This window comes from Artemia sp. Qi Xiang Cuo, chromosome 3 (assembly GCF_049724085.1).
Source record: "Artemia sp. Qi Xiang Cuo chromosome 3, ASM4972408v1, whole genome shotgun sequence".
NCBI classification, from domain to species: domain Eukaryota; kingdom Metazoa; phylum Arthropoda; class Branchiopoda; order Anostraca; family Artemiidae; genus Artemia; species Artemia sp. Qi Xiang Cuo.
In genome coordinates, this window is record NC_142796.1 from 37505644 (window position 1) to 37520727 (window position 15084).

General features: G+C 37.3%; 1 protein-coding gene across 2 annotated transcripts in view; it reads right to left on the reverse strand.

Annotated features, from left to right (window-relative positions):
* Positions 1-1751: 1751 nt before the first annotated feature.
* The window catches only part of LOC148954065 (uncharacterized), a 94347-nt gene continuing 81014 nt past the window's right edge, over positions 1752-15084 (reverse strand). Inside the window, exon 5 of one of the 2 annotated variants that reach the window (XM_089085782.1) lies at positions 1752-3178. In XM_089085782.1, coding sequence (XP_088941908.1) covers positions 2442-3178 — 737 coding nt within the window. In that variant the 3' untranslated portion in view covers positions 1752-2441. The remainder of the gene's footprint in view (positions 3179-15084) is intronic. The other variant, XM_089085781.1, reaches the window with a different exon arrangement.

Sequence of the window (15084 nt, forward strand, 5' to 3'; positions counted from 1 at the left end):
CGAATATTTACTTTTACTGAACAGATTTTGGAACAAATCAACCGAGTAGTTGAACTCGAGAAAGACATTGTGAAGCTGTGTTGCGAGATTTTGATCACCTCGTACAGAAAATAAAAGGATTTTTTGTGTTTTAATTACCTACACGTTCACTTGTTCCCTCGCCGGAAAACGCCGAAGAGCCTGCCTCCAACCGACGAACCCTTTGCCTTACATGTGAAAAGATCCATTTACCAGTAGTCGATTATGCTACAGGCCCTTGCGCATCACCCTTCGTACCTTTCTTCGCTTGATTTTGAATGGGAGATGAAGGACACATGGATAGTACCCATTAAATCAACCCATCCTGCTCGGCCATCCACTATTCAGAACACTTCGCCATATTGCAAGTGCAAATCTTTTGGACAAAATGTCCATGTGCAGACAGAGGTTACGATATTTTGCGCTCTTGCTGTGGGAAGTGCTGCGAGGCCGATTCACATGAGGAACAATAGTGCGTGATTTGAAATAGAGAGATACAAGGAAAAAACCGTATTGAATTTGGTATGTGAGTATTAAATAAACAGTGTTAATTTTGACCTTGTTTAGTTTCTTTACCTGCATCATTGCTGCTATTTTTTCTAACTAATCGTGTTAGTTTGTTAGGAAGACATTCTATGGCCTCTAGGCATTTCCATCTCGTATTTGAGCGGAAAACTGCACCTCAAACTTTGTGGAAGATGCATTTTCTTGCATGAAACACCAAAATGTAATAAAATCTCAAGTTTCAGAGTTTTCTACTCCTCGCAAGCAAGTGCCGTTGGTATTTTTCGGATCAGCATGGTCAATTTAAGGGGGGAGGGGGTTGGCTAATTCTCATAACTGCCCCAATCCGTCGTGGTATGGTTCACATTTTCAACACCCGGCGCCCGGACTATGTGTTGTGCTTTTGAAAGCACAAAATCGAAAATTTTAGGATCAAAATATAAAATTTGTGATCGTAAGGCACGATTTACCTTACTTGATTTGGGAGAACCTGGGTTACTGGAAAGTCAAAAGGCATGTTAAGTAGTCGCACTCTCTTGGCCTTTAGTCTTCCCTTTCTTCTTTTTTTTTGCACTGAGGACTGACCGACTGAGGACATGGACATTGGTCCAAAATATATGTAGGTATTACGACTCGTATAATGCATATACACGTAGATTGTAAAATTATTTAGTCTGCTCTCAGTCTGAAACGTACTCTATACCAACTGGTCAGCATCGAGGCTGCCACCAGAAAAAATTACCAGAGGGACGTATTTCCAAGGGGGGAGGGGAGGCATTGACAAATAGTCAACAGGCTACTTTCTTAGAAGCATCATCTGTTTCAACAAATTAAACTAAACGAAATATGTTTATTTATGGATTAATTCTAAAACAGGTCTACAAGCCTTTTAATTAAAGATCAAGGATAAAAATCCTTTAGTTCAAGGAAAAGAGAAAGATCTTTCCTTGATAAAGGAAAGATCAAGGAAAAGTTTCTTTAGTGTTTAACGAAACATGAAGAGGCACGTGAATGAACATCCTGGGATTAGCTCAAATATCAAACCAGAAGGACATATGAAAGTTTACATTTACCTAGCTCCAAAATTTTAGAGAGAGATTGTCCAGACAACGAATATTTACCACAATATGACAATAATTTTAGAAAATGTTTAGGAAATTAGTGTCGGTTCGCACAAGCAAATATTCACCATAGAATTGCCTAGTTGCACAAAAAGACGTTGCATCAAAGATGCAAGAAAAGATCTTACTTTTATTTATAAAAAAAAATAAATGCCACAATTCACTTTCACCAGTATTTTGTACTTTAAATTATTTTAAGCTAGGTTCTAGCAATAGTTGAATTTCGTTTCGTCAGCTGGTTTTTTCATCGACCCAATGAAAAAATTCTCTCGAAGTGGGCGAACACCCAATTTGCATTGTTTTGATAAGAGTTGTAAATTTATTTTACAGTCTTGCAAAAGTTAATTGAAAAAACTTCCTATCTATGGCCTGAAAAAATATACTTTTGCTATTCTCGTTTAGGTAGATAGTCAAGACAGTGTTCTTAAAGATTTTATTTTTCAGGACTCAATCAGCCGAAGCTCACATAGTGATGTTCCTAAGTAATTTTTCCGTGACAAAATTAACTGCCTTCTGTTCGAACTTAGCTTTACTCTTAAAACAATATATGGAAGCAAAGAGTCAATAAAATTTATGAGTTAACTCCTTATTATTGAATGTTCATACTCTCTTCAAAGGACCACATTTCCTCACTGCAGATTAAAACTCAACTCCTTTCACCACTAGGAGAACAATTCCAGGCATGTTTGCTCTTAATTAACAATAGTTCTCAATTTTCTGTTTTGGACCTTACTTGATTCATACATTTTAACCCTCTTCTTCAGCAAAAGGTTCAAAACAATATTAGGAGCAAAAGATTTAAACAATTCCTGAGTTCGCTTCTTGCTCCTGAATATCCATACTCTCTTCCGAGGGGCTCATTTCCTCACTACAGATTAAAACTGAATCAATGCTAGCGCTAGAAGTGCACTCTTTCACTTCTAGTTGCTCATCACTAAGTGTTTCTTCCTCATTTCCTGTTTTAGACCCAACAGGATTCTTATTTTCATTTATTTCTTTAAAAGAAGGTTTGAGTTCATCCTCCGCTCTCTGGAAAGGGGTTAGTGGCTCGTTAACGATGTCAGATTCAGTATTTACATCAGCTGAAGTTTGAAGGCTATCTATACATGATACACCTTCATTTCTTCTTGCTTCCTCTGTATCTTGTCCATCATTATCATCTTTTTTAACAGCATTATCATTAGTGACAGAGCCAACCTCCTTATCATCATTAAGCACAGAGATTTTACCTTCAACATTGGCAAAATGCCCCATTTCCTTTAAAATGACAGGCTTTGAAATGTTATCTTCACTTTTTCCATCAGCATTTCTACTTTTTTCGTATGCTTGCAGGGCAGACACTTCTGGGATGACTAATTTTCCTTCTTTAATATCATTATGATTAATAACGCGTTTTGTAGAACGAAGTCTTTGATAAATGACCCCTCCCCTGAGGTAATCGTTGTAAGGCAGTGATTCATCATAAAAGTAGTCGGACGGAGCATGCATAACAAAAGTCATATACTCCAACTTTCGTGGTATATCCTCCTCTGGACCTAAAAAAATAAATGTTTATTTATGAAAAACGTTGTTAATGTAAAGTTCCATTTTGCTGATGCTACTTCGCAGATATTTTTATCTTTAATAGTTAAAACTTAAGTTATAAATTTGGCCTTTATGACTAGCTAAGTGTTTCACAAAGTAATTTTTACTTAAGCATAACCAAATCACCATATAAAACGCTAAGACTGTAACTACAACGAGATCCGAAATTGGAAGGAAAACACTTTCTCTTTATTTTAGCAAAAAAGTTGGACAATTATTACTCTCCTGTGGAGCGCTCTTGCAGCGAGTGATTTTGGCTGGTAAATTACCACTGTATTTAGATAATATAACAGTAAGATCACGGCTGATGATTTTTGGTACTTCATTCTCGACGCGTACAAACAGCTCCTCCCATCTAGTCTCACATTAGCGGGTCAGTATGTATTTGTCAGTCACTGAAAAATGGTACGAATTTGTTTTATTCGTAATTGCGACAGCAAAAAGAAACTTGGTGAGCCGGATTTTTTTGCGAACACGTGCATATTACGAAGTAAAATTTAAGAATCAGGAAATCGAGACATACCTATCAAGGAAAATAAACTAGCAAGTAACTATTTTGGTTTTAGTAGTTTAAATATTTGATTATCTCTTTTCAAACAGTTCGTGGTAACGAACTGTAAGTAAGGAACGATCCGGCTCAATAGTAACCGAAACTCTAAAAACGAAATTTTGGCACCAAAAGATACATCAAAAGAATCGGATTTTTATGCTGATTTCAAATATATAAGCTTCATCAAGCTTAGTCTTACCAATCAAAAGTTACGCACCTGAGAAAATTTAACTTATTTTCGAAAAAAGGGGGAAACAACCCCTAAAAGTCATAGAACTTTAATGAAAATCACACCATCAGATTTAGCGTACCAGAGAACCCTACTATAGAAGTTTCAAACTCCTTTCTACAAAAATGTGGAATTTTGTATTTTTTTGCCAGAAGAAAGATCACGGATGCGTGTTTATTTGTTTTTGTTGTTTTTTTTATTTCCCCAGGGGTGATCGTATCGATCCAGTAGTCCTAGAATATCGTGAGAGGGCTCATTCGAACGGAAACTAAAAGTTCTAACGCCCTTTTTAAGTGACCAAAAAAATTGGAGGGCAACTTGGCCCCCTCCCACGCTCATTTTGTCCCGAAGTTACCCAATAAAATTTTGAGATAGCCAATTTGTTCAGCATAGTCGAAAATCTAATTAATATGTCTTTGAGGATGACTTAATCCCCCACAGTTCCCGGGGGAAGGGCTGCAAGCTCTAAACTTTGTACTTTGTTTACATATAGCATTGGTTATTGGGAAGTATACAGGCGTTTTCAGGAAGTTTTTTTTCTGGTGGGAGGGGGTCAGAGTAGGGGTTACGGGGGAGAATCTTTCCATAGAGGATGTTTCCTTGGGGAAGGGACATTACTATGAAGGGGGCGCCGGATTTCCCAATATTATTTAAAAACGATCAGAAATTAAATAAAAAAACTTTTTTTTTCAACTGAAAGTAAGGAGCAACATTAAAACTTAAAACGAACAGAAATTATTACGTATATGGGGGGGGGGAAAGGGTTCGCCCCCAGTAGAGTAGTAGATTATGCTTTGCATAAAGCTATAGGAATTACCATGCTATTTGCTTGAAGCTCTACACGTTTTCAAAGAGAGTGAGTATCCTCTCACACCTATGTTCCTTGGTACCTTTCCAAGCAAAGTGATCAAACACGTTTTGAAACTATAATTGAGATTGTATAATGCAATCAGACAGGTTTTCTGACATATTTTTGATTGACGGGTTTTGATTGAGATATGCTGTTAAAACATTTTGCGTAAAAGCTAACTCTATTTGCAAAAAAGGATAAGGGATTCGCGAATTGGACTGTACGAACGATCTTTTTTGAATAATAGGGAAAAAACAGAGCTAGATAACATTTGCGAATTGGATCATATGAAGGTTAAACCAATCATATGAAGGTTAAACCGGAGATAAAAGGGTTAAACCGATTAGCAGTTAAGGTAACCTCGAAGAGCATGTTAACTCATAGCTTATTGAGGGGGGGGGTTCGCCCCCAGTAGAGTAATACATTATACTTTGCATAAAGCTATAGGAATTACCATGCTATTTGCTTGAAGCTCTACACCTTTTCAAAGAGAGTGAGTATCCTCTCCCACCTATGTTCCTTGGTACCTTTCCAAGCAAAGTGATCAAACACGTTTTGAAACTATAATTGAGATTGTATAATGCAATCAGACGGGTTTTCTGGGGCAACACCTATTTTTTGGACAATTGCCTTAACTCGAGACTAGTTTCTTAGGAATGTGTCGTTGCCAATTAAAAATCGAAAGCTACACTTAGAATTGTTTGATTGACATATGCTGTCAAAACATTTTGCGTAAAATCTAGCTCTATTTGCAAAAGAGGATAAGGGATTCGCGAATTGGACTGTACGACCGATCTTATTTGAATAATAGGGAAAAAACAGAGCTAGATAACATTTGCGAATTGGATCATATGAAGGTGGAGATAAAAGGGTTAAACCGATTAGCAGTTAAGGAAACCTCGAAGAGCATGTTAACTCTTAGCTTATTTATTATAAATTTGGAACAATATCAATCTATGGAAATGGTTAACGATGATAAAATGGTCTTATGACGACCTAGCTTTACTTCTTCGATGTGTTCTGTATAATACACAAGTGGCGTTTGAACAGTGTTGTCAATTTAAAATAGAGTTTAAAGTTATAGTATACTAAAAAATTGACACTAAGAGAGATGTAGATGTCAAGAAAAGAATTTTAATAATGAAATTCAGAACAATCCATAGAAATCATTACAAATGAAGTAGTGAGGTATATATGAGTACGATTCGTCAAGGATCATAAGCACCAATGGCCCTAACCATCGGGACCTCAACCCCCACGGGTCCCCGCTCCCCCAACTCGACTGGGGTCCCCGCCCCTCCAACTTCTTTCCCCACCCCCCATTTTTTTAACATGATATATTTTTCAACTTCTTTTTACATCTCTTAGAATGACATGTAACATACTTAAAAATAAAAGAAATCACATTTAATATTTTCCAAATTCAAAATGAGAATGATATAGAAATGTTAGTTGCAACTTTTACTATTAGAAAAATATTGTTTGTAGTAGCACTTTTTTTTATTGGACTAAATTTTTTTTTTGGACTTCAATATTATTCAACTTTTTTTTCACGTATCTTAAAATGACATTAAATATGCTTACGGCTCTAACAATTGTACTCTATGCTTACTCAGATACACGATGCGGCTTTCCCAATGGTACTCTATGTCCATTTATCGACACTACCTAGTTTATTGGATGTATTAAATCAGTATTTTTTACACACTGGAACAATAAACACAACTCATATCTCTAAGAAGTGAAGATGAAACATTTTAAGAGAGTATGTTCACATGATAGTGTTATTGTAGCATTTAATGCTGACAAGGAGAAGTATTTAAACTATGAAATAAGTACAAGTGGTAGCACCATCGGAAACGTATGCGTGCATTGTCATGACAGTAAGGAATTAAATTTCTCTGGAGTACCAAAAAAATTCAACTCTTATGATGGTGGATATGCGACGTTGAGATCTCCGGAGATGATTGCACTCAAAGAGAATGCCAACATAAAAATAATAGTTCATGAAGAAGGGCATCTTCTTGCTAGTGCTTGTAGTAACATGTTACCCAGTGTTAAACCATATTGTCAGCTTTCGGGTATTAGCATTCAAATGAAAGCAAAGACGAAAAGAAAGGCCTACTGTTTTACTAATATCATAAACCATATCTTGTCTACGTGCCGGCACTGTTACCTGTGTAAAAATAGTGTGAAAATAGACAGTGAAATTGCCAGAAAAATAAAAAGGGCATTGGCAGAAAATATCACTAAGGAATATAAAGATGAATCGAGGAAAAACAAAGTACCAGCAAACGTTACTTCAATTGATCAAACAGTCAATGAACCAAATAATACCAAATACGAAAAGCATATTGAGCCTGTCGATGACACACCTGTAAAAATTGTGAATGACTCAAAATGGAATAATGATTATTCTACTGATTACGAACTAAGAGAAGACAACAGCTATAGTGTCAAGAGAAAAAATGGTGAACCATTTTATGGAACAGATTCGAAATGTCCAAAGCTGCTTATTATTTTTGGATATGTATAATAATAACATGTTTTTTGCATTAATATTCGGAATGACATTATTTCACTAAATATATGTTGTGTATTGCAATGAATGGTTTCAAGTATTTTTAATGTAGGCCAGCATATTAATCGTTTAAAATGTCTATTGAAACATTGGAGAAGTAAGAAAAGGAATTTACATACATCATATGTCGGATAGATAGGTTAACATAGAGAAAATCTAAGTATAAGAATGAATAAATTCTCTATCAACATCTATTGACTGATACTTGGGATAGCTTTGACGGAATATAAGCATCAGAGTGAATAAATTCTTTATCAATGTCTTTTGACAGATACGTTTGATAACACTGACATAATTTAAGTATCAAATTGAAGAAATTCTTTATTAAAATTCTTTATCGATATCATTTGTCAGGTACGTCAGATAACATTGACAAAATCTATCTATTAGAATGAATAAATGCTTTATCATCAGCCGTTGTAGGATTTGTCATTATGAAAAAATTTTAAGTAAGTAACAAACTCTTTTTTGAATTCACCTCTTGCATACACAATACAGAATTTATAAAGAAAAATAATTGTAATTTCCAGACTTCATTTGCATGCAATAGATACCGAGAGTTCTATGACTCCTCCCCACAATGCATTCTAAGGGTTTTATGACTCCTCTTCACAATGAATCCAGATGGTTTTAGGACTCATCCCCTACCCATAACTCCATTCAACCTTGAGCGAAGGTATAAAAGCCTGGTGAAGTACTTCTCTGCGTGGAAACTACATTAAGATCTTCAAAGGTGGTAGAAGTACATGAAAAAGAACTTATCGGTTTAAAAAAATCCTTATATGGTGTTATATTTGAAAATGCGTTTTTATTATTGTCTATGGAACTCAATGACATTGACTCTTATCACTGGATAGAGAGCTATAATATGTTTGAGCATGATAAAAGCTTGTAGAGTACTACATTACGTTATATAAACAGACTGGGATTCTACGATAGAGTGATTACGCCAATTAATAATAGTGGTCAGGAACTGAGAAATGTTCAGGAGGAAGTCAGTGAAATTTGCAGCTTTTTCGGGGTTGAAGCACTCTATGTAAAGGGTAATGTACCTACCGATAAAGTTTTGAATCAAAAGTGTAAACCTAGGATTCCACTTTTCAATCTAGAAGAATTTAAGTGTCCTAAATTTGAAGGGGCTTATCACCGCCCTGAAGACGAGGTTAGGTTCTTCGCGCAGTGGATACCCAAGGACATACCTGATCGCGATAAATGCATGAGACACGGTGAACTTTAAGTACTATTTTTATGTAAATATGTGTTTTCTCTCAAAAAATCTATTAATTTGTTTAAGTAATAAATATCTTTAAGCCTAACCTGTCTTTTTTCTGTAGAATAATTCCATGCATCTCAATAAATTATGAACTACTTGTACGTAACTGTTTTTTTCTTGAGCTCACCACTTGGATGCACAATTTAGAAACTCCATTCAATAAATTATGACGAAATTTTACGGAAGTAGCAATCTCTTTCTTGAATCCCATAGGCATACAAAAACACATATAAATATATGGATTCAGGCAAACAAACCGACAGAGACAGACATTGAGATAGGAAAACACCCGCCCAGACACATAAGCAGAGGAAGTGAGGGAGACAAAAACACATATAAATATGTAAAGATTCTGACATACAAACCGACAAAGACAGACATTGAGATAGGCAAACAGCCGCCCAGATACATAAGCAGAGGAAGTGAGAGAGACAAAAACACGTATAAATGTAAGGATTCAGGCATACAAACCGACAGAGACAGGTACTGAGATAAGCAAATACCCGCCCAAACACATAAGCAGAGGAAGTGAAAGAGACAAAAACACATATAAATATATAGATTCTGACATACAGATCAACAAAGAAAGTCACTGAGATAAGCAAACATCCGCCCAGACACATAGGCAAGGAGAGGGAGAGAGACAAAAACACATGCAAATAAATTGATTATTTCATACCAAACGACAGAAACTGGCATTGAGATGTGAAAACACCCGCCCAGACACACAAATAGAGGACGTGAGTGAGACAAAAACACTTATAAATTTATGGAGTCAGACATGCAAACCGAGAAAGACAGGCATTGAGATAGGCAGACATCCGCCCAGACACATAAGCAGAGGAAGTGGGAGAGACAAAAACACATATAAATGTAAGGATTCTGACGCACAAACCAACAAAGACAGGCATTGAGATAGGCAAACACCAGCCCGGAAACATAAGCAGAGGAAGTGAGGGAGACAAAAACACATATAAATAGATAGATTCAGGCATACAAACCGACAGACAGGCATTGAGATAGGCAAACACCCGCCCAGACACATAAGCAGAGGAAGTGAGGGAGATAAAAACACATAAATGTAAGACTTCTGACATACAAACCGACAAAGACAGACACTGGGACATGCAAACATCCGCCCAGACACATAAGCAAAGGAAGTGAGAGAGACAAAAACATGTATAAATGTAAGGATTCAGGCATACAAACCGACAGAGACAGGTACTGAGATATGCAAACTCCCGCCCAAACACATAAGCAGAGGAAGTGAAAGAGACAAAAACACATATAAATATATAGATTCTGACATACAAATCGACAAAGTCAGTTACTGAGATAAGCAAACATCCGCCCAGACACATAGGCAAGGAGAGTGATAGGGACAAAAACATGCAAATATATTGATTCAGGCATACAAACCGACAGGGACAGGCATTGAGATAGGCAAACACCCGCCCAGACACATAAGCAGAGGAAGTGAGGGAGACAAAAACACATATAAATATATGGATTCAGACATACAAACCGACGAAGACAGGCATTGAGATAGGCAAAAATCCGCTCAGACACATAAACAGAGGAAGTGAGAGACAAAAACACATATAAATGTAAGGATTCTGGCGCACAAACCAACAAAGACAGGCATTGATATAGGCAAACACCTGCCCAGACACATAAGCAGAGGAAGTGAGAGAGACAAAAACATATAAATGTAAGGATTCTGACATACAAAGCAACAATCACAGGCATTGAGATAGGCAAACATCCGCCCAGACACATAGGCAAGGAGAGCGAGAGTGACAAAAACACAAATAAATATATAGATTCAGACATACAAAGGAACAATCACAGGCAGTGAGAAAGGCAAACACCTGCCCAGACACATAAGCAGAGGAAGTGAAAGAGATAAAAACACAAAAATATATAGGTTCTGACATACAAATCGACAAAGACAGCCACTTAGATAAGCAAACATCCGCCCAGACACATAGGCAAGGAGAGTGAGAGACAAAACACATGCAAATATATTGATTCTGGCATACAAAACAACAGAGACAGGCATTGAGATAGCCAAACACCCGCCAAGACACATAAGCAGAGGAAGTGAGGGAGACAAAAACACATATAAATGTAAGGATTCTGACCTACAAACAGACAAAGACAGGCATTGAGATAGGCAAACATCCGCCCAGACACATAGGCAAGGAGAGCGAGAGTGACAAAAACACATATAAATATATAGATTCAGACATACAAAGGAACAATCACAGGCATTGAGAAAGGCAAACACCCGCCCAGATACATAATTAGAGGAAGTGAAAGAGACAAAAACACAAAAATATATAGGTTCTGACATAAAACTCGACAAAGAGAGCCACTGAGATAAGAAAACATCTTGCTAGAAAATAAGGTAAGGAGAGTGAGAAAGACAAAAACACATGGAAATTTTTTGGTTCACACATTCAAACCGTCAGAAACATTCAATGAGATGGGAAAGCACCCACCCAGACACATAAGCAGAGGAAGAGAGGGAGACAAAAACACATATAAATATATTGATTCTGACATACAAACCGACAAAGACAAGCATTGAGATAGGCAAACATCCGCCCAGACACATAAGCAGAGGAAGTGAGAGGAACAAAAACACCTATAAATATATAGATTCTGACATACAAAGACAGGCATTGAGATAAGCAAACATCTGCCCAGACACCTAGGCAGAGAGAGTGAGAGAGACGAAAACACATTCAAATATATGGATTTAGGCGTACAAACCGACAAAGACAGGCATAGAGATAGGCAAACACCCACCCAGACACATAGGCAAAGGAAGTGAGAGTGACCAAAACACATATAAATATATGGATTCTGACATACAAACCGACATTGAGATAGGCAAACATCCGCCCAATCACATAAGCAGAGGAAGTGAGAGAGATAAAAACACATATAAATGTAAGGAATCTGACACACAAACCAACAAAGACAGGCATCGAGATAGGCAAACACCCACCCAGACACATAAGCAGAGGAAGTAAGGGAGACAAAAACACATATAAATATATGGATTCAGCCATAAAAACCGACAAAGACAGGCACTGAGATAGGCAAACACCAGCCCAGACACATAAGCGGAGGAAGTGAGAGAGACAAAAACCCAAATAAATAAATGGATTCTCACATACAAACCGACAAAGACAGACACTGAGATAAGCAAACATCCGCCCAGACACATAGGCCCAGAGAGTGAGAGAGACAAACACACATGCAAATATATAGATTAAGACATACAAACCAACAATGACAGACATTGAGATAGGCAAACACCAGCCCAGACACATAAGCGGAGGAAGTGAGAGAGACAAAAACACTTATAAATATATGGATTCTGATATATAGACTGACAAAGACAGACACTGAGAAAAGCAAACCCCCACCCAGACAAAAAGACCCAGAGAGTGAAAGAGACAAAAAAACACATGCAAATATATAGATTGTGACATACAAACCAACGATGACAGGGATTGGGATAGGCAAACACCAGCCCAGACACATAAGCAGAGGTAGGGAGAGATACAAAAAAATATATAAATGAATAGATTCTGACAAATAAAACAATAATTACAGGCACTGAGATAGGCAAACCCACGCTCAGACGCACAGTCATAGTGAGAGAGATATCCAAAAAGTTGGGTTGATCTATATTCACTTAGAGTGGCGCGCCCCTCTTTAATTATTTTCTGAAGTAGCGCTTGGCAAAGTCATCCCGCCATTTTCAAAGAAAGTTAACACCCATTCTAGTTGCACATTCCGCTGGTTGGAGCTGAGTTTTGTTGATTAAACATACGGTGTTGTCTAGTAGTGTCGATACGCTAGCCGAGAATTGGACCGATTTAAACCAAATTTTATAACTAATGAAATATTGGTAAATAAGTTACATAATCCCTGTTTTCTAATTTCCTGGGAAATAACATAATATAGTTAAGTTGTAATTCGAGGAGTTTATGCTTGTCTTGTGCATTTCTTCTCGCCCTAAGCAATACCTAACACAGGAGAAGGCGAGGGAGCAGCTATCCCCGTTTTACATACAAGTCCAGTGGACATTCTTTTTCATTAGGCAACCCAAAAATCTCGGTCTTCCCCATTGCAATTCCAGCGGGCTTTCCCAGTAGGCAAAACTCATTTAAAATGAACAATCTCAGTTGTCCGAACGACTGAGCATAGAGCTTTGAATTCTAGAAAACTTTTTATTTTGGGTTTTCAATCGCCTTTAAAGGGCTCAGACTTGTACAGTTCTTGAATTACCCTTACTCGATGCTTATCAATCTCAGTTATTCCCCAGGATGGATGGAGATAGAATGTCTATCAATAAGTGTACATCATCATAATGACATCATTTTTATACAATTCTGAATAAGGGCTTATGCCAGATTTGCTTGTCACTCAGACTATCTCTCTTGGTTTTTTTATTAATTAGCCATGGCTCTCAATTTTTTCATCACAGTCCACCAAATTGATTTTAATTCACTAGACGTTTTAGCTAAGGAAATTGAAAATAAAGTAAGCATGTATGCTATGAACTGTACGAAGAAATCGTTTGTAATTTGAATCCCATTCTCAGGTATGAACACAGGGATAGGGATCTTTGAATCCAAGTCCTTTCTCTGGTCCTACAGTCAAATTTAAAATGATACTCAAGAAACTTCAAACTTCTCTTTAAGTTCAAACCGTGTTGATTGATATAGCCCATTTACGGTGAAACCCTTTGAGAAATAGCACAAAAAAGCCATTTTAGTGCCTTATGGCACTTGCAGATGGCAGAATTTATAAAAAGCACGTAGATATGAGAAACAGCTTTTGAATGAGCCATTAAGAATCTCTCTATGATGTTGTAGTAGCCCGCTAGAGCTGTTGAAAAGAAAACAAAAAAAAAAAAAAAAAAAAAAAAAAACGGAAGACAGATCAGTGCTACCGATGCAAAAAAATGATTTTCCTTGTTGTTCAAAGAGGGGGACTGTAACTTCCCTGTACAAGGTTTTGACCATTTTGATTCCATTGGTACACTTTTCCTTTTGATCTGGCGCCGTTTTCTAGGGGCTTGAGGCTTTTTTCTAAATCACAATAAATTTCCTTTTGCAATAAACTTTTACTTTTATGGAGAACTAAAACAATAGTTAACAATCTTCAGTCAGTGTCAGATGCGATTTTTTTTCACTTGGCAGTTTTTTTCAAAACGCGTTTTTTAACTTTTGGTTACTATGGGCTGTGGTTCGCTCTTTACTAGGTTGCAGCTGCCGCTGCAACCATGACACCTCACCTGGACATGCTTGAAAAAAATGAGCCTAAAAAATGACTGAAAAAACAACAGCGGATACCGATATTCCCGATACGATACATGCGACACCAATACGGACGATACCGATACGCGCGATATCGATACGCCCGATACCACATACAGCCCTTCCCCAGGGAGTATGGAGGGCCATATCATGATCAAAATAATGTATATTGCACTTCTGAACTATGTTAAACAAAATGGCTATCTCAAAAAGTTTATAGGACTAGTTGGGGGGGGGGCTGTAGGGATGGGGGCCTGTAGGGATGGGGGCTATTTGTCATCCAGTCTTTTTGGTCACTTAAAAAGGGCACTTAAAAATTTAATTCCCTTTCGAATGAGCTATTACACACCTCTCTATGATGCTCTGACCACCCCCTAGCCCTTCTAGAAAAAAAAGAAAGAAAAGATCATGCAAAAAATCTACCCATGCAAAAAAGTCATTTTCCTTGGTGTTCAAGGCGGGAGACTGTAATTATCCTATAAAACGTACTCGATCATGCTGATTCCAATGGTGCACTTTTTATTTCGATTTGACGCCATTATCAAGGGGTTTCAGGCTCTTTTTCGAAATTACCATAAATTTCTTTTCGCAATAAACTTTTACTTCTAAAATTAAAAGAAACAATAGTTACCATTCCTGATTCAGTGTCAAATGGCAATTTTTTCTCACTAGACAGTTTTTTTTTCAAAACACGTTTTTCAACTTTTGATTACTATGGGCTGTGATTCACTCTTTACTAGGTTGCAACTGCCTCTGCAAACATGATGGTATCATAGGCAGCGCAATAGCGCTGCCAAAGTAAAGAGCGATGTGGGCACAATGTATTTTTTTTTTCTTGTTTAGACTAGGGTTCTTTGTATCGAAGGAGTTGTCGTAGAAACTTTGAAAAGGGCTCATTCGATTGAAAATTGAAATGGCTAGTGGCTAGTAAACTTCGAAGGGGGCTCATTGGATTGCCAATCAGAAGTTTTAGTGCCCTTTTTTAAATTAAGAGTGATCGGAGGGTGGATATCCTCCCCTCTCTCCCACACC